We start from the raw sequence: 26,645 nt of genomic DNA, 5'->3' as shown, positions 1-26,645 counted from the left end.
TGCGTCACGAGCATTTACATATATTAATGAGTTCTCAGAAATGGTATGAGTATGTTAATTGTTTCTTGGAAATGTGATGAATATGTATACTTTGATTGTGTATAACTTTTGTAGCAGAGAAACTAAGCACGCACACGAGGTGGAGCGATCCCCTGTGCGTCCAGCGCTGCAATAAAGAAGTGTCTGATCACCTACGTATATTGTGTAGGTGAGTTTTTATATTACAGATTTGTAACACAGGGAACAGTGAAGTTGTAAAAGAATGGGAAGGGGTGGGGGGAGCTATCTGCCTAGATCATCTCTGCCTAGAAAACCAGAAATTTTAACTAAGTCATAAGTAGGTTCTGACACAAGTTTTGTTTAAAAGAGAAGTAATTGAGCAAGCAAGACAGTAAGAATTACCTTCTTTGTAAGGTGTTGATGAAAGGTTGGGTGGAGCCAGACAAACTCCACTATTTCATCTGTTGGATAGCATTGCCCTCATCTGACCTAGGCACAGATCTCAAGTTTGGGACACGGAGAATTCGTGGTTTGATGGTCACAGTGGCATCTCATTGGGCACATGGAGACTGCATGCCTCTCGGCCGGGTTAAACGAGGCCTTCTGGACTTCTATTAAATGCCAGGAAGACCGATACTCTCCTGGCAGTGCAGAAAGGAGAAGTTGCAAGCTTCTGGAAGATTGCATTGGGTTAAAGATGAGGTCACTTGCATCTTTAATGCAGCGTGGATGCGGCAGAGCAGGTGGCCTGTGTGTCCACAGACCGGCTGGAGCCTTTTTCTCTGGCTGAGTGCTTACGCTTGGAGCTGAAATGAGGTGTTCTCCGGGTCCTGATGGTTCCTTATGCCCTGACACAGTGCCCCCTCCAGCTCTGCCTGTGCCTGATAGCTCAGCTGAGACGGTCTATTTTATATAGCTTTGCTACAAGAAAACACTCACACGTTTAACATTTTTAACATGCTTTACTGAACTTGTGATTATAAAGGCAATTTACAATAAAGCAATTAAACAAACAGTAAGTTAAAACACCATACATTTATACAAAGTATTTCAAAGGGCTCAAATGACTATCAGGTTCCAACTCATTAAGACTTTAAAACAACATCAATCTTCAAAGTGTATCCACACCTATACTTAGCATTGTAACACTTTTGAAGACTCCCAACAACGATTAAGAGCACTACACGAGACAGGCATGAATGATGTGCTTGAAGCTTCCTGGGAAATACGGGTTTTACCTATAAATTGAATTGACTCTTTGGACAACAAATTGTAAACACTAGCAGCCTTTCTGGAGTACATGAGTGATACCCTTAGTGGGAACCAGTCTCCACGTCCCTCACTTAACACTGTAGTTTCACAAATGTTTCAGGTTAGTGCTGCCTAAAGACATACCCCACCTTTCTCCGGCCATCTGTTCCCATGCGCATCTCCTGCTACCCTTGAGCCAGTGCAAAGCACTTGTACGTTTGCTCAGTGAACCAGCCAGGGAAACTGATTGACCTTCAAGCTAATTCAGCAAACAAACATGGCAGAGTGCTAGCTGTAATTCTCCTTGATTTCCCTGGTCATGTTCACTGTGCAGATGTGCTGGCACCAGAAAGACATCAGCACAGGGGAGGGACACAGTGCCTGGGAGCAGGAAGACTATTTCTGTAGGCAGCAGTACTGTTAAAAACACCAGTTAAAACCATCTTGTGGAACTACAGGGTTCAGCTTTTTCATTTTGAAACAAGAACCATGTTTTCGAAACAATTTATAGTGCCAATCAAATAGTCAGGAGCAAAATGGTGGACTACCAGAATAGACAATAACTTTTTACGATCTCTCTCATCCCTCTTTCTCTCTGCCTCAGCCAGCCGGTGCCCAGGGATGGAGTGGACTTCAGGTTCTCATCTTGAAGGGTGTATGGTGTAAAGAGTGCAGGGCCACCAGGCCGCAAACACAAAACAATGCTCCAATACTGTAAACGGGATCTGTTCCTCCTCTCCGAGTACGGAAAGCCCACAGGATAGTTGGTACAACAGGGGCTGCTACAGTATCTCTTCTTTTTTCCTGTCTTGACATACCCAAAGGCTTCATCATCATGAGGTTCTGTAAAATCACGTTCTTTCACAAAATGGTTTTCATTCACTCCGTGCTCCACCTTCCTGCAGGGAGACTCCACAGGAGACAAAAGGATGGCAGTGTTTAGATGACTTGGAGTTAAGTCCACTACGATACCAGAGTCACTGAACCTCCCAGGAGAAAATTCACCCAGTTCCTTCAGTGAAGACGGTGGGCTTAGATGACAGGCATCTTCAGCTCTGAAGATGTTTTGAATGAGCTTCTCCACATCTAGGCTAGATGGCACCACGTCAGTCTGGATGGCCTGTTCCACCATCACATTGCTGACTTTCTCCTCCTCCTGGAAAGAAGTTACTTTCTCATGCAGAACACTTTCAAGCATCTCTTGAGTCACAGCAGAACTGGAGGGAGCTGGATCACTCAACTCAGAGGTTATGGTGGTCAAACTGTCTTCACAGGAATCAGTCCCATTAGCTGTGCCCTCATTAAGAAGCAGCCCACTATCTGCCACCTCCTCCAGAGCTTGGTCCTCTGTGGTGAGGCTGTCTGGCATTGTGGCACACAACACCAACGGCTTCCCCTCTGAGTCACACCTGTGCTCCAGGCACTGCTCATCTCTCACAGAGCTGCTCTGAGCCATCTCCATGCTCTGCAGCAAAGACTCCAGTTTCTTGTTTTCAATGCTAATGGCTATGAAGTATTGCTGCATTTTTTTGTCTTTCTCAGCCAAGCTGTTTTTCACGCTTTCAATAACCTGCTTGAGTTCTTTAACTTCCCTTCTTGCTTCCAAGGCGGCCAGCTCTGCCTCCACACGATGACACTCTTCCTCAACCCAGTCTTCCTTCATCCGTCCCAGCTGAGCTTTGAGTTCTTCTATTTCCACTTCCCTGTAGGAAAATAAAAAAGTTGTAACGCTTCTGCTGACCGGTCAGTTAAAGAGTCAACATGAGGCTCCACTGCACTGGGATGGCTATGCTGCAGGGATGCTCCAAGAAGAAAGCAAATTCCTCCATGCACCATGTGCTGCTGCCTCCAAGAGAGCTGGCAGAGATGCAAACCAGCTGCCAAGACACGCTGGCTGATTGTTAACTGGAGTCACTGACCTCACCACACAGCCAGCAGCCTTGTGGGCTGTGCCGTGATCCTGGACATTCTGAGGTGCAAGTGGTGGCCTCTAGGTTAGATCCAACCAGTACAGCACTTAACATCTCACCTATTGCCTCACCCTGGAGTAAATAAGAAACAGCTGCCTCGATACATCCCCCGTACCTGGCAGCAGCTTGTCTCGTACAGCCAGAGCCAACACTGGCCTCAGACAGCAGGAGGGCTCGGGGCTGCAGGCACCTGGCTTGCTTTGCACCCACCCAGCCCAGCGTGGAGCCAGAGGCTGCTGCCTTGACTTGCAAGCAAGTGGGGAGAGGGGGCCCTTACTGAGATCCAGCCCTCCCAGATGCAGAGGTCGGGCTATCCCGAGCTGGTCCAAGGGGTCCCTGGGACTCTGCCTTGGGGCTCCACTCAAACACCCCTTTGTGTCCGCCTGGGCTGTGTGTGCTGGAGAGCCAGCTCTCAGAGTGCAGCTTTAGTAAAGGAGATGACAGAGATGACGTCTGTTGCTGTGGAATGCACATTGTCACTTCTTTGCTCAGCATCCATACAAAGGGCTCTTGCGAAAAATTCAATATCTAAGCAACAAAACCACAAGCGGGCACACTGGTTGGTGTAAGAGCTTTTCTTTCATTAGGGGAGAAGGGGGACAGCTGTAGTCATATTTCACTGAGTAAGGCAGAACAGGAGACCTGCAGGTAGAAACTGGTTTATGTAGAAAAGGTCTCAATGCTAAATCAGACTGGTAAAAAATGACCCTTTAAAAATATTCTGCTAGGGAAGTTCAAAAAAGGGAAAAAGAGACAGCCATATTCATAACTAAACTGCATGGTACGTATTCACGGAGCACACTATGAAACCTGAAATACCTGAAACCAACCAAATCAGATTGATCACATTTCAAATTTCTTAATGAAAACTTTATGTGGCCAAGAAATGAGTAAAAACATTCAGGACTCCCACCCCTAAATGCTCCTGCATAAATCTTTCTGACTCTGATTTCTGAAGTGAAATATACCTTTCTTTAAGTCTGCTCTCAGATTCCTTCAGCTTTGTTTTCAAATGCCGTACTGTAACTTCTTTCTGCTGCAGAGAATTTAAATACTGCTCTGGATTTTCTGGCTTCATGCTGTGATTGTCACCACAAGAAATGGTGACAAGAAAAAAAAACAAACATCACATAACATCACTCCTACAGTTCTTCAGTCCTGGCAAAAAGAAAAACATCCCATAGACTGATACAAAGCTTGACTCATTTGGGGCTCCTCAGTGTCCGCACTAGTGACTCCCTCTGGCAAATCAAAGTACTTGAGGAAATGGCTGATTTGTGGCTATAGTACAAAATTTGCTATTTGTTATACTTGTCTGCGGTGCAGGGAGACATTTCACTTTGAAACACCCAGCCAACCCCTCACCCTAAACAGGTGGTGTGCCCAAGGGCAGGCAGCCGGGCCACCGGCAAAGGCACCCAGCTGCAGACACGGTCAGGTGAGGTAGTGTAGGGACTGCGTTCAGCTCCACATGTCAGGTAGGAAGCTGAGCACCCTGAAACCTAGATTCATCCTGTCTAGCTTTAGGTGCGCATCTGATAATGCTTGGCTGTTAAGAGAGAGAGAGGGAAACAGCAGCAGTGTGGTGGCAATTTCTTCTCTGCAATACGGGTTGCATGCTCTGACAGGTATCTGTTTTCTTTCCTGTACAGGAAACTGCACAGAGAGGTGCCTAAGGCTGGGCAGGGTGAATTTTCACCTGAGTGTATCATATTTTCTATACTACCCCAGCCAAGACTCTCCAAAGTGAAAGGACCCTTATACAAAAGAACCAGTAAATCCACATGGGAATTGATGCCATGAAACCCCAGGAAGGAGCTTGCCTTGGAGTGACAACCAACTACAAAGGGCTTTGACTAAAAGTAACCTTGAATTTTACAGTGCTGAAACAATAAAGGTTTTACAGGGGATGGAGCACCCTGTTGACTGGCGAGCCACCAATATGAGGAGTCACACCTATGCTGAGGAGCAAGTTGACCTGCACGGCAACCCAGACAGCCAATGCCACATTACCGTGCAGAGACGGTAAGTCAGTGCGCTGAACACTGGCATGCTGAAATAAAGACTTGCCTCATCACTGAGCTGCTGTCGCTTCCTTTGCGTGAGCCTGGCTTGCTCCTGCTGGCTGAAGAAGCTCTGTGATTCTGGCGGACGTTAGCAGGACACAGCTGGCTTTTGCCCAGTCTTGACAAAGGGTCCTTTTCACAGGAAGCAGGTGGGCTGGCTCTGGACTTGTAGGATAAGGATCCATCATTCCGACCATAAGGGCCACGGCTGCAGGGGAAGCAACACGGTTAAGGCATATTGGATTATCCTCATCACGCAACCCATTATGTGTCTTATTTTACACACAAAGTTGTCTAAACACTAAAACAGACAGGAAACTGTGAGTGGCTGTGAAGAAAGTCAGTCCCAAAGTCATCAGCCACTGCACGTTCTTTCACTGACTGTGGGGCACTCAGTCTGAATTACGTGATCTAGGAAAACCTCAGCCATTTTCACATTTCTCAGTGGACAGCACAATTCCCAGTGATTCCATCAGATCATCCACGTTCCCTGAACCTCTGACTCCATTAAGTAATGAGAGAACTGCAGCCTGGACTAGTGCCAGAAGAACCACGCTGCAGCCTTTCCCAGCCAAGTCTGCATAGAGATGCCTGTCCACGGAGGTCTGCTGTAAGACTGCTTTCAAGCTCCTCAGCAAGCAGCCTGAAGGATCACAGCGTGCAGTGAAAACAGATTTTGGTTGAGCCACTGTTCTTTCCTGCCTTTGGCATACCGGCTTCTTCAGCTGCCATTGTCAGCTATTCACTTGCTTAGATATAGTTCAAAACCCACTGTGAGCAGTCTGAAAGAGTATTAGAAAAGCACAGCCTTTTCTTTCTTCCTTCCAGTTTCCCTCATACATATCTACCTTTCTTTTCCCAGTCTTTACTAAAGAATCAGACTGTCAACCACGTGCTTGAAAGCAATTGGTATCTGCACTGCCCGACAGCTGCCAAAGGGCTGGGGTGCTCTGAGGACAGCTTCTCGAGGGGCATTCCTCACTTGCTCACTTGCTTTGCCTTCTGCACTACTACGCCGCTAACTTCATCCTCTCATGCCAGTTGTTCTTCTAAACTGTAACGGAAGGGCTGGTTTCAAAAAAATACGGAAAAAGACAAATCTAGCCAGCAAAAGAGAAAGCTTAAACATAAAAAATTAAATACCACAGAATTATGAAGCAAGTTCTCTTCTCAAAATCGTCTGACTTGGTTTCCTCCCTTCTCCGAAAATGGAACCGTTTATAAGGAACAGGTGGCTGAGTGGCTGCTGCAGACCTTCATCGCACTGCTGCCGTTTGGGTCATTTTATAACCACTTCACTCATTTTATAACCATTTCACAATGAAGTGCAGGACTGTGGCTTGTGACAACATGGAAACGTTTCACAGCGACTTAAGCCAAACAGTTAAAAGAGAACATATTGCAAAGGAGAGGAGACATCTCTTTCCACTCGGTACAGTACAGCATCAACTCTTGTGTGAGGCAGAATTTGCCCAGACTGTGCATAACACAGCCATGCATTGGAAGGAGGATTCTCACAGAGGGCTTCTGTCCAATTAAGTAGGTCAGCATGCTCTAATGTAAAGTTACATTTAAACGCACAATAATCTATGAAACGATACATCATCTTACTGCAAGTAAGGTGATTTTAGGGCTTCATATTATACTTGGTATTGCTTTTTCCCCCAGCCAGTACCTTTACTTGTTAGATTTAACCTAGAGAGCACTTCAGTAACATTTATTTTTCCAACAGTCTCACGAAGCAGATAGGAAACTGCTCATTAAGCATCATTCTGCCGACCTCTGTACACTGGGGCACGCTGCGACCTTGGAGACGTGTGTGCCTTAAGCACAGGGCTATCCCACTGCCGGTCCCAGCCTGCCTGCCAGCTCTTCCACAAAGGGCAGGAAAGCAGTCCTGTCTGTTTGAACTCTTTGGTTTTGGTCTCCAAACACAGCATTTGTATTTTTTTCTTCTTCTTTCTCGTATCACAGTTCTCATCAACATAAGTACTGCCCGTTACCCAAATTGTTTTAAAACTCACAATACTGATATTGTCTGTATTAGCTGCAAGACCTTACAGAGTAGTCTACATCTGCACTAGTGACGCTTGCACTATTCACGAAAGATTGCTTTGCTTACTTGAGAGAAAAAGAAGATCTTTTGCTTCCAGCAGCAGACACATGGACTTCAGGCGCTGAAATACCGCCCATGCTGCCTGAAGACCTGAAATCGGCTTCACTCCCTGGCAAGGAAAAGGGAAGAGTAAAAACATGATGATAACTCAAAGTTTGTTTTCAAAATAACAATGAATCACAAGCATCCTTCCTTTGTCCGTCCTGAGTGAATTTTAGAAGTGGCATGAATTTTCAAACATCCCTGAGGACAAGCGCTGGGCTTGTTCCAGATTTTCAACGTGTCTTCAGATCTGGCACTTCAACAAGAGCAGAAAAAAACATTTGAACACAAAACCCTCACGCTACAGAAGCCATTGTAGGATGTAGCTAGCAACATTTGTTGTGACAACCTGTTCGCTTTCTCACAGCCATCAGCACATGAATGAGGCTGCTCACGTGGCTCCTTCAGAAGCCCAGTGATTCGGAACACACAATTGTGATGTCAAATGAGAACCAAACATAGAGTGAAGGCATCTAAAACACAACCTCCCCAGGATTTAGGTATCTAGGTACATAAACGCAAGTAAAATCCCAGTGTTTAAAGGGGCCAAATGTTCAAAATGCCACCACTATCTCTCTGCAAAGACCTGCTTAGGTCTTTATGGTCGAGCTTCCACTTTTGAGCCCAGTAACCACCACTTACCCCATGGCCTTATACCACAGTGGAATCAAGTGAGGTGTGCATGACTAAGATAAAGACATTCCCTTTGCTTTCTATGCCTACATATAAATACAGATACATAAACAGAAGGAACATACAGACGTATCTACTCAACACTGCTCAAAAAGTATTAAAAGGAATCGCTCTGAGGGAAACAAAAACTTTTAGGGAAGTAATTTGGCCACCAAAAAACAAAGTTCAGCGAACACTGAAACTATTTATGATTTGAAGTCAAACATGGCCAGAAAATGGAAAACCAGAATTTTCTTTCTGTCTGAAACGACAGTTTAATTTTGAAAACTGTCAAATTTCTTTCTTCTTTTAAAAAGGGGTGAAAACATTAAAAAATCTCCCCAGTCATTCTAAATATTTTAGGTTGAGTATCATCTTTGCTCAGTCTGAAACACAGGTTTTCTTTAATGTATTGATTTGGCAGCAAAGCCCCGAATCAGTTAGTCCCATAGTTCCACTTTGAACATAACAAGGTGTCAGACAAAAAAAAAAAAAAAGGGGATGTAAAGGAAAATAGAAAAAGAAATAATCTACCAATTCCTGAGTAAACATTGTTCAGAAAACGGTTCCAATCCCAGGATTCTCATTAAAAAGGCGTTAATAACCTGCAGGAATCCCAAAAATGTCAACAACAATTATAACAGGATTACAGGGCACTGTTTAGGAAGGGAGATGACCGGAATTTGTGTATTCTAAGATAAAAAGAAATACTGGCCACACTGTTTGTCACAAGGAGGAGGAATACAGCTGGAAATCTGTGAAGAAAACCAGGTAACAGCAACACAGGATTCTGGCTGCGATGCGTGTTTTTTCATGAAAAATGACTTGAAATAAAATCTGATGGTCGGTGGGAGTTGTGCATAGTAAAATGTAGCTGGAGTAGGTTTGGAATATTTGAACCAGAGAATCAGAAAGCTGTTTTAAACATTGGCATAAATAATGAAGATTGTAGTTTACAAGCAGAGCACACACACACATACACACACACACACACACACACACACAAATCTCCTAAGGGAAGATTCATAATGGCCTCTTTCATATGCACAGTATTTCTTTCTGTGGAGGTTCAACTGGCTGAAAGTCACAGAAAACAGTCAGAAAGAGCAGAAAATTTGCTGCAGTAAATACCCAAATTGCAAACCATGTTCTAGCTTGACCTCACACCTATTTTAAAACAAATACTTAAGAGTGCGCAGTGTACGTAGCATCGGCTTCTCTTTTTTGACTCATCTTCCAAACTGGATTAGCAGAGGAGAGAAAAAAAAAACCTGCTTGAATATACAAAAAGGAATTTTTTTGACTAAAGATCACAGCTATTGCCATCTTCCATACCTGCCTCTACTCTGACCTCAAAACCCCAGGGCCCTTCTTATGCCAGAACTCAGCCATCTTTTCCAGATGCAGGAGCACGTCCCCACAATCCCCACAAGACCTGCATCTCTACCAAAAGGCATGTGGAGCTAAAAGATGAATTGGCTGGCATGGGTCTCACCCTGTCCAGCAGCCCGGCGGCTCAGGCGCTCCCTGCAAAAGTCCCATCTCTGCATCCCCTACTCACTCAGCTTTGCAGTCGGAGCCGTGGCTTTCTCATGGACCAAGCGCAAGGCTAAGCTCGAGGTGGCAGGCATCCTGAGGCGAGAACCTCCCTTTAACGGTGGGCATCCCACTTTCTGTACATCTGGAGCGGTATCGAGACAATCAATGGGCCAGAGAGAGAGAGAGAGAGAGAGAGAGAGAGAGAGAGAAAGGAGTTATGGTGTGCCTGCTGGGAACTCGGCTTCAAACCCTCAATAAAACCGTTACTGAATGATATGAAGTGGAACAGCTTCCCTGGAGCAGACTCCCCACATCCCCTCAGCCTGCCAAGCAGCCTGCTGTTAGGGCACCCTTCTCCTCTGTCCTCAAGTCCATCCTCCAAGAGGCAAACACATCTAAATAGAAGTTTCTTTTCCCTTTACTGAACTAAGTAAAAGGGATCTCCTTTTTTTTTTTTTTCTGTGAGGAAGGAGATAAGTACCTAACTGCGGAAGATTTGTGCCCGACACCCTGAATTGCAGGTGGTCTGTGCCGCCAGCCCAGGGCTGAGCAGTTCATTATTTAGGACAGATGGGATTCAGGCTTTTGCCTTTTACTTGCCCATTCCTCCTTTGTAACTTGCTGACTTCTTTTTTGCATTCTCCATTTTTGCTGTGACGTCTGGGTGCTTCCTGCAGCCTGAGAGTCTTCTGAACAAAAGGAGATACATGTCTTGAGAGGCCACAGCCCAACCACGAATTGCCTACGTCTCCACTAAGCAACAGCAGCCATTTTGAGACAGGGGTGGCTCATAAATATCGCAACACAGAATTAAAAGATCATTTTTCTAGGCCACTTTAATCCAACAGGAACTTGTAGATTTGGGTTCAAAAATACAAAACACTTTAAAGCCGAAACACTCTTTGTAGGTGCTACTTTACTTATTCTCCTTTGAAAGAAATGCTTGGCTATTTGAACATGTTTTCCACATCAATTCAACTAAATTGGTTTAAATTCAAACTTTAAAATCTAAAACGTATAAAAATCCAAACTAAAAAAATAGCACTATGCTACTAATTTTTACCAAATTTTTAAGCATCTTTTGCTCAAAATATTTATATTCCGATTATATTCTAATATTACCTCTTGGAAGCTACAGAGCACCTTTTTCACTTCAGTGCAATTTAGTTAGCTTATGTCCTAAAAATAATTCATTCCTGCTGACTAACAAAGCTCATGGTGCGAAATGAGATGATACAGAAATTTCCCTGTGCAATGCTAGGCGCCTTGGGCAGCGGTCCTCAGAAACAGGACAAAAAACCAGAGAGTGCCTAAGCTTATTAGGGATCAACGGAAGAGGAAAAGGCATCTAATTAGACCTACTTGAAAGATCCAAGCATGATCTTGAAACACAAACTTTCTTCTGCAGCTGAATATCCAAGACTGACTTTCTGTTCAAGGAAAAAAAAAACAAATAAACCCCCCTAAAAAAAGGAGAAATAGAAGAGACAGAGACTGTACTTGGCTTCCATAAGGGCTAACAGCAGAGCTGTCAGAGACCTGATGAGGACCACAGGAGACTGGGGTGGGATTCATCTGACTAAACACGAATGTCTCTAACGTAGACACCCGCGTCTGAGCCAACCTCGGTCCCATTTTTAGACAACAGAGAGTTACTCAGTAGAACCAGTGAGTTCAAGGCACTGCTTACCTTATCCTAAAGTAAATGCTTACATATTTGGGCAGAAAGACCGCACACTAGACTCACTGATTTTATTTGTTATATCTCCTTTAAAACAAAATAGGACCTCAGTCCACTTCTGCAGGCGGAGACGATTACAGCTACATTACAGATACACAACTGAGGTCAGACAAATGACAGTCCATCTCTGCTCTATCCAATTTGGCTCAAGACCGTGAATTTACATCTCCCTCACCTCCCAAACAGCTCCCGTAACCCCCAGAAGAAGGGAAATGGCAGATTCACCTCTTAAAGCTGTTCCACTTAGGAAGTGGAAAGAGGCACAGTCCCCATCTACGGCCCACAGCTCCTGAAGGTCATCTAAGGAGACCTGGAGATTCAAATGTCACCTCTTCTAAATCTCCAACACGGAGGGGTTTATGCCAGAGAGAGGAGCTCCAACGGGATCTACTGGCTGTGCCGGGTCCGTTGAGCCAACTGGGAGGGACCACTCACAAACTGCCACCGGAACCCGAACGTTCTGAAGCGTGCGGGGGAGGGCGGGGCTATGCAAATGACGGACCCCCCAACAGCCGCATCCACCCCACCACCCACCAGACTTCACAGCGCTGGTGCCTTCCAGACCTCACAGCTCCAACTGCTACAGCACACCACACCTTCCCAGGGTGACGCCCCTCCATGCCCAACTCCAGGACGCAAGCTTTGAGGATAGCACGGGCTTGAACCCGGACACGGCGTCCTCGCTCCTGGAGGGCGAGATGTGCGTGTTCATCTCCCTCTGAAAGAGGAAAAAATAACATTAGAAACCCTCAACCCGACATGACAAGAGCTTTAACTCATTTAAACCAGACACAGAAGATGTTTCTATGAACTTCTGATCCTAGTATTTAGGAACAAAAATACAGGCTTTAGACAAGTATGATTAATTGAAGGAAATCACGCCAGATAATCTCAATGCCACTTTAAAGAGGATTTCATATTGAAGCAAGCTGGGAGGGGATTTTGTCAGCTAGGAATCCATCAGCAAGCACTTCAATCTTTAAGGGAACTGATTTTGGAACACTGAAGGGATATTTTTAATGATAAAACCATTTACTCTAAACAGGAGAAGATCATTCATTGTACACTCACACTCTGCTATTCACACACCCCTCCCTCCCCGCCCTTTTTTATTAATTAAAACCAAGTTCCACTAAGCAGTATTTCTGATGGAAGGCAAATGTGGGTAAGCCTTCCAGAAATACAGGCAGCTCAAATAAGTTGTCCTCCAGTCCCACAGAGAGCATCCCAAAGGAAGATTGAGCTCCCCAACATGCCTTGCACAACTGCAACCCCTCCCCAGGAAGCCCAAAGAGAAACATGGTGCTTCTGAAAAATCCCAGTCCTCCGCACTTGATGGTGTCAGAGCAAAAGTCTGGACAAGAACAAGAGCCCCACTTGAGGCTCAACAAAGCTGTACTTGATGCACAGTCTGGGAAAACCAGAGCCAGCAGATAACTCAGAGCTTTTACGGAAGGCCTCAGACCTCCCAGCATCAGCGCTGAGAGCAGCTTCCATACGCCAAGCACAGGGATGGAGAAACAGCTGGTCACGAGCAATGGGTCCTTCCCAAGGTCTCCAGGCAGCCTGCACCACAGAGGGTTGCTTAAGCAAGCCGTTTGTAAGAGACAAGGTCTAGGAGGAGGCTCTTCCATAAACGGCATTCTCAAGCCGAGATCCTCGAGAACACGACCTTGCTGCTCGCTCTCTTCCCCTACAGAGCCTGAAGGAGCTGCCCAACGGCTCAGGCAATCGCCGTTTTCAAGAGAGGCAGAGTCCAGCAGTATGTAAGGCTGCCAGATCCAGAGACATCTCCTGTATGGATCCTTCCCCTGACATACAGGCCCATGCTGGCCAGTCTGGTATTTATGACTGGAGCTGAAGTGCTCTGGAAGGTCGGCACACACTGGCCACTGAAAAGCTCTGCTCAGTGCTACCAGATGATTTCTAGTCAAATTCAGCAACAGAAAGACAAACGGGGAGAGGCCACAGTCCCGCGTGCAAAGGGAGCAGAGAACAAAACAAAAGATACCGGGGGCAATTCTGGAAGCAGCAACTGGCCGTCTGGCAGACGCATTTTTGCCCTCACCTGGTTCAGGTTTTGGGGGGAAGATGTCTGAACCAAAGTCTTCTTTAAGAAACTCAAGAGGGTAGAGAGGAAGGCAGTTGGGAATGGGGACGAGGTAGCCGTGTCACAGGGAGAAGAACTGCAGGAATAGAATGACAAGCGTTAGAACCACAAACAGCCGGGGGAAGGTCCTAAGAGAAATCAAACTAGAGCAGTCTTCAGCCTCACCAAGATGAAAAGAAAGGACAGGAGGAAAGAGGTCAGGAGGCAGGCAGGGAGATTCCCAGTTTTGAGTTGTATGTAGATGATCTTCAAACAAATCCTTTGTCTCCTTTTTAAACAAAAAGAATGATCTTGAGCAGGAATGTACATGTGGGACAAGGAAGCAAGGACTGAGTTCAGCAGGCTGGATCAAAGCAGTCAGGGAACTTGTTTCAGAATTCAGAAAGAACTCGCCCATGCAACTGAAGTCCTATCTCAGAGCAAGAACTTCCGACATCTTCTACCTCTGACTTTGCAGATTTGTTAGTGAGCTACAGAAAACATTTCCCCAAAGAACTGGAGTCAGGCAGCTGCGCAGCTATAGCCTAATGGGTTTGACATCAGTAGTATGCAAGGCTCTGGAGAATTTGCAAAGGAAAGAATTAATCAACACCATCAAACTAAGTAGATGGAGTCCTACGTGCATTCACTTAAGATGGAGCATGCCTGACTGACCTGCGTCTTTTCTCTGACTAAATGACAGGTTTACTATCTCACTACAAGAAACAGAGTAGCTATAATTGTGCAAGTCAGAAAAGTGGCATGATCTGCAGGGAAGGGGGCAACAAATCTACTCCTATAGCCTAAAAATACTGTATTTATCCATGTATAAAAGTTCTAATCTACCTTTCAGAAAAAAGGATTCAGATCCTCTCTGTCGCTTCCAGGACTGGATGAAATAGTCCTTGGGCCATCTGGTTTTGAGGAGGAGGAGGAGGACTTGAAGAGCTTGACTAGGCAGGGTAACAAAATGAGGCTTCCAAAAATAAGCCTCGGTTTGGTGGGTTGGTTTTGAGCTGGTTGCTTCATGGGTTCTGTTTGCTGAGCAGACATCTGCAGAAGACAGCTGCACGGGCACAAAGAGAAGACCAGCAAGGGGGTGGAAAAGAGTCTCTTGGAAGTGGCAGTCTGGGACTTCTCTTTTTGCTTGCCACGTTTGCTCATGGTGTTTGGAGGATTCATTGAACCACTACATTCCCAGAAAGTCCCAGGCAGGACAGCTCCCAAAAAACCAAACGGCGCAGGACTGCAAGAAAAACAACCAGGTGGTGAAGCCCTCCTCCAGAGCCATATGGTGATGTGCTCCTCACACGCTTCAAAACTAGTGTGGGCAATCCCAGACTGTGGGCAATCCTAGAAAACAGCAGTGGAACAGGTATTTTTATTCCCATTTGGAAATTCCTAGCCAACAGCTGTACAATGTTCCTGCAGTCTCCTAGAGACAGTCATTCCTAGCAAGTCCTGTGAAAGTCCTTGAATGCATCCCAATTCTTCATCTCCTAGGGGTTCCTGGGAAAGTCCTCATTTCTCCCTCGTTTTGCTGTGCCAAAAAGCCACGCTGCACATTCCCACAACGGAAAGGCTGCCTGCGCAGAGTCGGACTACACCTGATGAGGACACAAATGCCGCACCTCTTCCCAGACCCCTCCTGTTTATTGCACAGGGATTAGTCAACTCTGTGGCCCACCACTCTTAATGCTTCCTAGTGAGCTTTCACCCTTCACAGGTGGCACTGGCGCAGGGGCGCAATCCACTTCTCCGCCTTTGAAGAAACCTGCAACTCACAGAAGGCCCTTTCTGGCCGAGATACAAGGTGGCCCCCAAAACATTCCCCTCAGCCCCTTTAAATGACCACCTGGAGAGCTCCTGTTTCACCTGGGAGCCACCTCCCTGCTCCTCTGGTCACTCTCACCTCGCCCTCACCTGCTACCCAAGAGATACACAAGCAGCACAAAGTCCACATCTATGGCAATACAGAAGGCTCAGCCGAGCTCCCCAGGCTGAAGGTAGAAGACGTTCAGACAGCAGAGACTCGGCAGACTGACAAAAGGGTTTCGACTATGTCCCTGCTTTCCATCTACAGCTTGAATAGAACTAGACACTATGTTTACTGCCTACACTCAGAAGAGTCTGGCTGAGGTTTTTGCACCTGTGAACAAGGCATAAACAAGAAAGTATGTATTTTGCACTGAAGCAAAAAAACCTCACCTTGCTTAGCTGAAGCTTTCTTCATTTTATTTACATTATCTGTAGGTTGCGTATAGTCTACATACAGAACAAGTCCTGCATTGCCCAAGCGAGGGAACTTCTGTCTGGATATAGAATACACACAGGTGTGACACCATCTCGGTACCTTTATAGGCATAGAATATACACAGAAAACAAGCAGCAAGTATAAACAGAATCATACGCATAGACGCATAGAGATACACATAAATATATGTCTTTTGCAAACTCAGATACACACCCCCCCATGCACGGTCTATACAGAACACCCACAGACACTATATTCTCTGCCTGCAGGAAGAGAAGCCTCAGCTGACCTCACCTCGCTGAGGCTTTTTTCCTCTCTTGATTCAGAAGATAGATTATCTACGCATAAAAAAAGTATACAGACACAGGAAGCACAACCATGTTTTTCTCTCCGTAGATGCACTCTCTACACAGAACACACACATAGAACATGCAGAATAGACATACAATGTGTTAATTGTGTACATACTACACAAAACAGTCAGGTAAGGGGAAGCTACGCTTCATGTCTTTATGTTGAATACGAATGTCGATGTCTTCATGTTGAATCAATACTGTCTCTGCACGGAACACAGACATTTTCAAGGCCAAGGGAGGAGGGTCATTTTTCTCTGTGTGTGGAGCATATGCTGTCCTGACTTGGAACACATGCACATGAATACGCACACTTTACATGCAGACATACACAGAGAGAAAGGCAAGGTATGTTTTTTCTGTCTGCATAGAGCTCACGTATTGCCCTTATATAGAATATGTCCTAACTCTGTGTAGAGTAGATACAAAGAGCTGAGGCAGGTCTTCTCTGCTTCCAGAAGAGAGCCTCTTTCCATAGAAGACTATAGAAGACCCATACAGTCACGCTTTTCTGTCTGTACGCACAAGAGATCCTAACTACCAAATACACACAGGGCTGAAGAGAGGATTTGGTTTATCTCTATCGAATATATTCGACAGGAGAGGAAGGCTTGTCAGTCTTTTCTTTGAATACAGCCTATGCATATGTGGAATACAGGCAGGCAAGGTGATGAGAGGCTTTTCTGTCTGCATAGAGAATATATGGGCTCAATATAACACATGTACATAGAAAGGCAGTGCCTCACCTACCTCTACATCTAATAACGACCATCTGTGTGCACACGACATGCCAGCAACAAGGGGAGGCTTTTCTGTCACTATACAGACTACATACTGTCTTCCTCAAGACTACGCATGGACGGGCAAAGCCAGGCTTGCTTTCTCAGTATGCAGCGTATACCAGGATATACTTTGCCTATCAGAAAAGAGATGGTGAGGCTTTTCTCTCCAGATACAGACTCTGTTTCTTCTGTAGATAGACTGCATGCAGGCAAAGCATGTCTACTCATGGACTAGATACTGCCAAGGCAGGGCTTTTGGGTCTGCTTATGCAATGAAAACTGGCTGTATAAAGAACAGAAACCAACAGAATATGAAGGTGGGGCAATAGCTTTCTGTCACCATACAGACTATAAAATGGCTGTACAGAGAATACATATGGAGAGCACTACACACCACTTTCCTGTTGGGATGCAAAACGTATTCTGGTGATGGAGCAGAGACGGGCCAGGTGAGGCAGGGCCTTCCCACCCACCTGTGTGTGACATCTGGGGAGTGTCTCCATACATCAGGCACACTCTGCCTATAGAAGCACACAAACAGGGGAGGTGAGGCTTTTCTCTTGGCAGAGCAAAGACTTGGTGCACGCAGGTAGTAAGTATGAGGCTCTTCTGCCTGTATGTGGAATACAGGCTGTCTATAGAGCAGAGAGGTATCTCTGTACTTAGAACATACACTGCTCATCTGCACAACAGACCCAGAGAGGCAGGGGAAGGTGGGGCGCTCCTGCCCGTACACAGGCAATGCCCTCTCTGTAGAGCACAGGCAGAAGGGTGAGGCAAGGCAAGGCAAGGCTGCCGGGGGCTGGCAGCTATCAGAGCTCTCCTCTTGCAGCCAGGTAGAGGCACCCTCCTGCCAACCTGGCCTGAAGTTTCCAGTGGCTTGCAGCTCACTGGGTGCTCAGGGCCACGATGCTCCAGGGAGGCTGAGGAGGCTCATCAGGCCCTCATCTCAATGACATCCAGGGGGAAGAGCCCGGGGCTCTGGCAGGATTGTCCTCAGGAAGGCTCAAGTAGGAGCAAACACATCCTGCTGCTTAGCACCACCGGGCTGGTGGCACAGTCAGGGCTTCGGCTCCTATGACCACAGGACCCTTCCTCAAGGAGCACAAGGAATAAGGACTGCCGGCCCAGGGACAGGGCTTCCTCGACTGAGCGCACAAGAGAGTCTCTGTGAGCAGGCTGGCTAACCCAGTGAGGAAGGCCTGCAACCACATACACCACCACAGCCTTCTCCGACCCTGCAGGCACGGTGCCGGGGGCAGCGAGGAGGCGTCCAGGGGACAGCAGCACAGAGCAATATCGTCTCACACCCCATGTGTGAAAGCAGAATGACGGGGCACCCGTCTCCACCCTCCGCTGGACTCCCTGTCCACAGACACAGAAAAACTGACCAAGGTTAAGGGCACGCTGGGCTGCGGCCACCATTCGGCTGTAGAATTTAAAAAACTGAGGGAAGTGAGCAAACCAGCAGGATCACAATGCTGGACTTCAGCAGAGTAGACTGCCGCTTCCTGAAGAGCTTCTAGGCAGGAGCCTACAGGAGACTGGCCTGGAGGGCAAAGGGGCCCAGGGCAACTGGTTGAACTTCAAGGACCACAGCCCCCACCTCCCCAGGCACCAGAAGGGTCCGTGCCAAAACACAGGGTCCGTCACAAGTAGCAGAAGGCCAGCACTGACGGACAGGAAACTCCTGAGACACCTCAAACGCCAAAAAGGAAGAACACACGAGGCGCAGACAGAGATGGGATACCCAGGAGGAACAGAGAGACATCGCGCAAGCATACAGGAATGGACTGGGGAAAGCCGCAGCTTAGCTGGAGGCAAACTAGGAAGAGATGAAGGACAACAGGAAGGACTTCTGGAAGGCTACTGGAAGCTAAGGGAAATGCAAGCCACTGCTCAACAGGAAGGGAACTTACTGGCAAAGGACAAAGGAAAAGCTAGAGAAGATGCTACACAGGGCAGAGGTGTGTGGGCAGGGGGTTGGGTGTGTGTTTTGGGGGGGTGTTTGCCCCACTTCTCTCTCCTACTTCTCTCCCTCACTGGAGGAAACAAAGCCAGACTCTTCTTGAGGGGCACACTGGATGGACAAGGGGCAATGGACAAGGTGCAGATTCTGACTCAAGACAAAGAAAGTTGCTCATCACGAGGGTGCCCAAGCACTGGAACAAGTTGCCAGAGATGATGCTGATCTCCCTCCTTGGAGATACCCCAAAAGGGACTGGACACAGCCCTGAGCAACATGATCTGACTGGACCTGCTCCGAGCAGGAAATCAGACCAGATGGCATCAGGAGGACACCCCACCCCCCCCCCCCCCCCCCGCTACCAAATTCTATGAATCCCCAGAGATTTCTCACGTCACTCCAGTATTCTCCCAATTCATCACCAGCAACTGCTCATGTTAAGACCTCTACAAAAGCGTTTGCAGAGCACTACACTTGCTCCTAGGACATCAGGGGAGTTGCTGGAGACAACCACCCTTACCTTCCATCACTTCTAGAGAACAAAAGCATGGCAAGCCTAGGCCACACTAAAGCCATTGCAAACAGGTAACAGAAAGGAAGGCAGAGTTTCAAGGCTAGGTCTTCCCATCTGAAGCCATCTGAGGCCAGATGGGGCAAGTAAAACAGTTCTGGAAAGCACAGGGCTGGCAGGAACATGAGAAGACACAGGACAGCTCCTCCTGTGGAAAGCTGGCCGTGTTCAGCTCAAGTTCTTCCCCCCACCTTTCTTTCCCCTGGCAGGAAGAAGGAAGCACATTCAGCTAACCTTGCTTTCACCCTGTTGTGGAGGGCACCCAGGAACTCAGTGAACTGGTCAGACTCTTGGGCAGTATCTAATACAGAGACATACCCCTTCGGGCTAAATAGAAGAGTCTTTATATCTATTTTATAGAAATCTACAGACAGATATCATTATTTACAGAATTATAAAATATCAGTACTTTTACAGAAATAATCTTTCCTAAAAGCATTCCCATTTAAATATAACTGCCGGCAGGACTATGCTTCAAGCACAGAGAACCACATACAGCAAAGGGAAAGCATGTGGACTCAGGACAGCTATCTCAGGATGGCTCAGAGGCGATATTGCTCTGCAAGGGTCCACAACAACTACAAACCTTGCTACTGGCCTCCCCACAGGCAACAAGTGTTCCTCGCTTGCTTTTCCCAAATGCAAGATGCTACCATAAGCACCAGATACGACACTGACTTTACCAAGCAGAAAGGGGAATCCCTCCACCCTACCAAATGAATTCACCTTGGGAAGGCAGAGAGGAAGGAACCAAGGAGATTGCCCTTCAGGAATGCAATAAGCCTGGGATAGAATAGGCAGATCTAAGAACAGAGATGAATTTTTATTAAATGCATCAAGTGGAAGGTATTTTGGCCTTGGCCTTTTCCCACTTTCTAGCAAGAAGTAATGCATTTCAAAGCAAAGGTTATTCTAGAATAATCTGAGGTGCTGCTGCTGGATGTCCCCATTTTGTGTGGCTGCGTGCAAGCAGACCTGTCAGACAGACAGACAGGAGGTGCCAGGTACTGGTACTGGCAGGATACGCACATCACAAAAGCTAGGAGAAGGGAGAACAGGCTACACATGGGTTTCAGTCAGGTCAAAGCATCCCGCATCGCCACTGAGCACGAGTGTGAACACAAGCTACCGCTACACTAGCTTGTGAAATCTGGACTAGGTGTCAGCTAACCACGGCATTGGTTTCTACCACATTTTGCTTCTGTTCAACTTTTCACCTCCACAATACTCTTGCTTTGCAACTTGAGTTTCTTACCATCAAGCTTGAAAGACATCTGAGAACGGGTCCCCACTCTGTATCACAGAGAAGCCCACTTGGTGACCAGTCTGCTCTAGTTTCCTCACCTTAGCTTCAAGCTCGTCAGAAGATGCTGCAACAGACGAACAGCATTACTACACTGCGATACAGAAGAAAAATAAAGCAGAGCGACTCATTTCTGGGCTGCCAAACACCAGAATGCAGCAAATTCTGCAAGCGGGTACTTAGCAGGGAAAGCAATGTGCAAGCCAATGCACTTTAAACTAGACCCTACAAGACTTTCACAAGCAGGAGGGCAGGGAGGCTTCTCTGAAAGCGACTCCCCTCCTCCCACCGTGAGCAGCAGAGATGGGAGAGCAACAGGCACCCACACCACAAGCAAAGACACGCTCATGACACTGCTCTGAAAAGATGACTACATACCACCATACTCCATACCATTCAGCACTGCCACTTGTTAAAAAGCAAGCAGGGTTTTACTAAAACAAAATAGGGACGGCTTTCTCCTCAGGTAAGTATTATCAAGTATCTCCAGCACTCTCAAATGCCCCAAAAAACCAAAGCAGATCAGCTGTGTCCCATGCTGATGTGCCCGTTCATTCCAGGGCATCCTGTGATTAGGTTAATCACCTAAGAACATAGCATTCTTTGAAGTTTGCTGTCAGGTTCCTCTTTTGGTTACTAAAGAAAGGAAAGTTAGTCAGGACAGAGCACAGCCCAGCAGAAGTGTCATTCATAGAGGGTGCTACAATGAAAGACAGACCTTTTAAAATAAATACTGTACTGTACTGTATTTACAAGGACAAAAACTACCCTCCCACACAAAAAATCCCTGTTTGTATTGAATGATTCCTGAAAGATTACCCAGATAAACTGCTCTAATCGCAATTATGAACCATTCCTTCCCTAGAAAAATGTCATCAAGACTGGTATTTTTATTCTTAAACAGAAAATTTGTGTATTTCAAAGGATTTAAATATTTTAAACCATTGTTTCCATAAATGCAATTTCTCCTCAATAATGTCATAAACCTGATTCTTTCAAGCAAAATACATTATAATTACATTTCCATGACTGCTGTGCTCTGCTCTGTAGTATTGTTTATTGCATTGAGATTTCAAGTGGAAAAAATCTCCAAGTCCAATAATCAAGTTTTCCTTGATTATGCAAAGTATCTCTTTGAATTCTTGAAGAACAGACAAAATGTAAACAGTACATCCCCCTCTGTTTTTCAACAAGTCTACTTACTGCAATATGAAAGACTAGAACATTTTAGAATAAAACCTCAGACTCAGTTTTAATTATATTCCCTCCAAGCCTCAGGAGAACACCCACGCAAAAGTGTGTTCTCTCAGCAAGAAAATCCCTGGTCCAAAGAAAGATTTTAAAACAGAAAAAAAAGATGGCAGGCATGCTTGCAATATTTGTTTTAGAGCATCCCAAGACTTTAGAATTGTGTGTTACCTGAGGATTGCCTATCAAAAGAAAAATAAGAATAAAAATTAAGTATGAAATCCATTTCTGTGCACACATTTTACTACGGGGATGGGAGAAAAGCTATAGAAATAATTTACTGCAGTAGCCATTTGAAATGCTGAGAAACACTTCGATAACACCTAAATATATTCCCTGTTTTCATTGTGATACTCCAGCTCTGGATGGGGGGAGCAGAATACAGAGATCCAGTAATACCACACTATACCATCTTTAATTCTCAATAAAACCTACGAAACTCATGAAAATATCCCCTTGCCATATGGCATTTTTGTCAATATGTTAGATAAGGAGCATACAAATCACAGTAACTGAGTCTCACTGCAGCTGAAAAACATTTGACAAAGTGAGTGTGAATGAAGGGTTAAATCACTGACGGTCCCTGGCTGAGACCCTACTGTCATACATAAAAGCTTTACTTGCATAGTTTTAGTTATTTGCTGAGTAGAGTTGATAATAGGATGTCTCAAGACGTCTGACTCCCTTCCTGACAAGATCAAATGGGCCTTGAGGTAGCTCATTATGCCTCCTGAGTATATCCTTGATGACAGGGACTCGGGACGTTTGTGTCAAGATAAGTGCCAAAGAACTAGTTCAAAGTGACCCTTTTGTAACATTCCGAGGCCAAAGGATGGATGGGCCAATTCCATGACCATGTATGGACAAAGGAAGCCCGAAGTTCAACTAGCAGACGGTGTGAGGAAGGCTATGAACGACCACCGGAGGGTGAAAAGACCCTAATCCTAATTTTACTGCGCATGCTTGGACTATGCAAATGAATTCCAGGAACTCATCCACATGAGACCGCCCTTTTTAGAATCCTGATGAATATGTATGATGTTTCTGTATCTGAACTGAGGTGCTTTGCTAACCCGTTGGAGCACTCGTGGTGGACAAATCCCCAGTGCTGCCCAGCGCTGTATTAAAGGATGCCTGCTTAATAACCAACTAGTTGTTACTGAGTTACTTTGTTGTTTCAGTTTCGGCGACCCCGATGGGACAATCTCTGTCCGGCTGCAGGAACCTCTGAGTCGGCGACTCCCTAGGCCGGCCCCGGAGAATTCTCTGGAGGGACCCACCGGTCCGGCGGATCCTCGCGGGGGCAGACAAGGACCTCTGGTAATTAATGGTTGGAGTTAATGGTTGTTATTTTACCTGTGATAGTAATTGTTAGTTGTGTGTAGTGTTCGTGCCCCGACCCCTGTCCTTGTGTCCTATAAATTCAGAATGGGGAACCAACAAGGCGGAGTGTTGAAAAAGAGCCCTTTGGGCTGCATTTTAGACCACTTTAGAAAGATATCGGGGGACCACCTGGAGGGACTGTAAATCGTGAGACCTTCATTAAATATTGTAACCAGTGGTGGCCTTTAGACAAGCTAGATGATGGAGAAAAATGGCCTTTTAACGGAACTTTAAGGTACAACACTTGGTTGCAGCTTATGTTATTTCTGCGCCGAGAAGGAAAATGGGATGAAGGGGTTTATGCAGATACGTTTTTCACTTTGCGAAATCACCCTGAATGGCAAAAAGAATGCGGAATCAATTTAGCACCCCAGGACCCTATGGTCCTGGCGATAGAAAAAGAGAACAAGAAGCAAAATAGGAAGCTAAAAAGATGCTGCTCGGCTTGCAGCATTGGGCAAAGATGTTTAAAGATTGGTTCACAGAATGAGAGATTAGAGGATTGCTTGCCTCCACCAGAAGGAGAAGGTGATAGAGAAGGAGATGCTGGCACTGTTGGGGGTGAAGAATCAGAGGCAAGGGAAAGGGAAGAGATTAATGTTAAGTTTTCTCCCATCATTACCAGAATGCAAAGTAAAGTGGGACCTATCATACAGGCTCCACTAAGACAGGCAATGGGAGGACCTGTCAGAATTAAAGTACCTTTCGCTTTAGCAGATTTAGAGGGATGGCGAGCTACTGCAGGTGATTACCGGGATGACCCCGAAAAGGTTGCTAAAGGCTTTGAATTGATTGTTAAAACCCAGGGCCCTGATTGGGAAGATGTGGATGCAATGTTGGATGCGGTGTTTAGTGAGTCAGAGAAGCAGATGGTTGTGAGAGCGGCTAGAACCCAGGTACAGGCTCTGGTTTTGGCTGGAACTCTGCCCGGAACAGTGGATAACCATGTTCCGATTACTAATCCTGGTTGGGCCCCTAATCAGACGGGAGCCCGGAATTTGTTAGCGCGGTACAGGGAATGGATTGCTTATGGAATGAGAAATGCTGTCCCAAAATCAGTGAAGTGGTCTAAATTGTATGAAATTAAACAAGATAGAAAAGAATCCCCTGCTGATTTTTTGAACCGATTAAAAGAAGGAATGCAGAAATATACCCCTTTAGACCCTACCTCTCGGGAGGGAAAGGGTCATTTGACATTCCTGCTTTTGGGACAGTCGGTGGATGATATCAGGAGAAAGTTACAGAAAGTGCAAGGGACAGATATGAGAGATTTAGAGAAATTGTTGGAGGCTGCCTGGCAAGTGTATCGGAATAGGGATAGTCAGAAAGAAAGAGTAATGAGCAAAACAATTGCCAATGCTACAGTGGCTGCCTTACGTACCACGGGGGGCCAGGTACCCCCTCGGAACCCATCAAGAAACAACACTGTTGGAGGGAGGGGGGCCATGAGAAGCGGTGTAAGTGCCCCACTTAGGGGAAATCAAGCCCTCCTGAAAGATCAGTGTGCTTACTGCAAGCAAATGGGGCTCGGGGCTCACCTGTGGGCAGGGCATTTTGCCAGACGAGGTCCAAGCAGGGCCGGCCAAGGCCGTAGAGGGGCTGGAGAGAGCTGGGCAGCTCCGGGATCTCGGCGTGTTAGCCCCGGGCAGTGATGCCCCCTCGCCAGCTAGGTGCCAGCTGAGTCTTCTGCACTCAGCCAGTCCCTGCCTGCTCCCCCGGGGCTCCCGCAGCTCCTTCCCAGGGTCAGATCCAGCTCGCTGGCAGTGATGCTGGTGCTGGGGCAGTGATAGTGATGCCAGTACCGGGGCGGTGATGCTGGTACTGGGGCAGCGATGGAGGCCTCTGTCCTCCTGGCATTGATGCTGATCAGCGTGATGTCTCCCACGGGTGCCCGCCACCCGGAGCAATGCTCCATCTACCCATCCTCTCGGTGGCCATCCCCAGCCCAGCTCAGCCACCCGCGGGGTGGGCAGGGGCTGCATTAACCCCCCCATCCCCCCTCCCGCTGTGCAAATGACCGCCAGCAGAGAGAGGCACTACAAAGCAAAGAGCCAACTCTTTTAATGAATTAAGCCAAAAAGGGGGATCTGGGAGAGGGCTGGGGCTGGAGCATGTGGGTGCAGGTCTCTGCCTCCAGATGTCCTCTGCATGCGGGTGCTACGGGGGACGGTGCCAGAGTGGCGGGTTATGGGTACCGTACTCGCTGGCTGTCTCCATGTTGGTCTCCCTCTGCACAAAAAACTGCCGCTGGCCCAGTGACTTCTGCAGGGCCGCCCGCTCCCACTTCTCCTGGGCCAGCTTCTTCATGCGCTGCGCTAGGGCCGCTGCTCAGGTGTGATGGGCACCGACTCCTCCTGCTCCTCCAGTGGGGTGGGTGCAGCCGTGAGGACCCCAAGGCCCGAGGGGTAGCACAGACTCTTCAGAAGGTCGCGGCAGCCACGGCGGCACGTGCAGCTGCTGCGGCAGCCCCTCACATGGGGTTTGGCCCCCCGTGGGTGACAGGCGCAGCCAGCTCGGCTGCTTGGCTTTGGCACACTCCCTGGTGCGCGCCTTGCTGCTCGATGCCGCTGCCGGTGCCGTCTCCTTCTTGCCATCAGCCGGGGCCTTGGAGGCAGCCGACCCCGCGCTGGGTCTCGAGGCCACCAGCAGGGCACTGGGGACCCTGGGGGGCACAGTGGGGCCGGCCTGGGGCTCCGGGTTGGGCCGTGGGCGCACCGGTCCCACCACCATCAGTCTTTGCCCCAGTGGGTGGAAACTCTGGATGGAGTTGAGCAAGTACACCCTCAGGTTGGTGCGGGGCGTCCTCAGCCCCAGGGCGGGGATGCTGTTGTGGGGAGGCCGGTACCAGGCTGAGGTGGGGCTGCCGGTGGTGGGGCTGCCAGTAGCAGGATGGGGGAGAGACGGCGGTACCAGGGGTGCTGGTGCCAGGCCAGGGTGGGGACGCTGGATCCGTATCAGTTGTTCCTTTTTGTACCGGCGAGGTGGAGCCACGGCTGCAGCCTGTGCCAGGCAGGGGGCATGGCCACCTCTCCGGGGGCAAGGCCGGTGAGGGCGCGGGGCTGAGGTGGCAGAAGCGGAAGTGGCGGCTTCCTCCCGGCCCGGGGCCTCCCGGGGCTGCCCCTGGTCGCTGCAGCGGTGTGCGGCCCAGTGCTGCCGGGAGCCGCGGGCCCAGCCAGGCCCTGACACTGTCGGTGTTGGCAGCTGGCATCGCTGTGCTGCCTCTTCCATTGAACATATATCGCAGTCCCTGGGCAGCGGGGAGCCATAGCTTAAAGCGCGGGGGGCCAGGGGACTGCGGC

General features: G+C 47.5%; 1 protein-coding gene across 1 annotated transcript; it reads right to left on the bottom strand.

The window, feature by feature from the left end:
- Window positions 1–1,844: 1,844 nt before the first annotated feature.
- LOC132317152 (syntabulin-like) lies at window positions 1,845–25,653 on the bottom strand. Its single transcript, XM_059818234.1, is given in 8 exon segments — window positions 1,845–2,038; window positions 2,040–2,407; window positions 2,438–2,954; window positions 4,190–4,324; window positions 5,232–5,495; window positions 7,410–7,512; window positions 9,679–9,798; window positions 25,542–25,653. Coding segments are annotated over 8 exon segments (1,773 nt in total). The 3' UTR covers window positions 1,845–1,884.
- Window positions 25,654–26,645: the final 992 nt, after the last annotated feature.

The sequence above is a fragment of the Gavia stellata genome, chromosome 5 (genome assembly GCF_030936135.1).
Source record: "Gavia stellata isolate bGavSte3 chromosome 5, bGavSte3.hap2, whole genome shotgun sequence".
NCBI lineage: Eukaryota > Metazoa > Chordata > Aves > Gaviiformes > Gaviidae > Gavia > Gavia stellata.
Note: the sequence above shows the minus strand (reverse complement) of the source record. Positions and strands in the feature narration are given on the sequence as shown.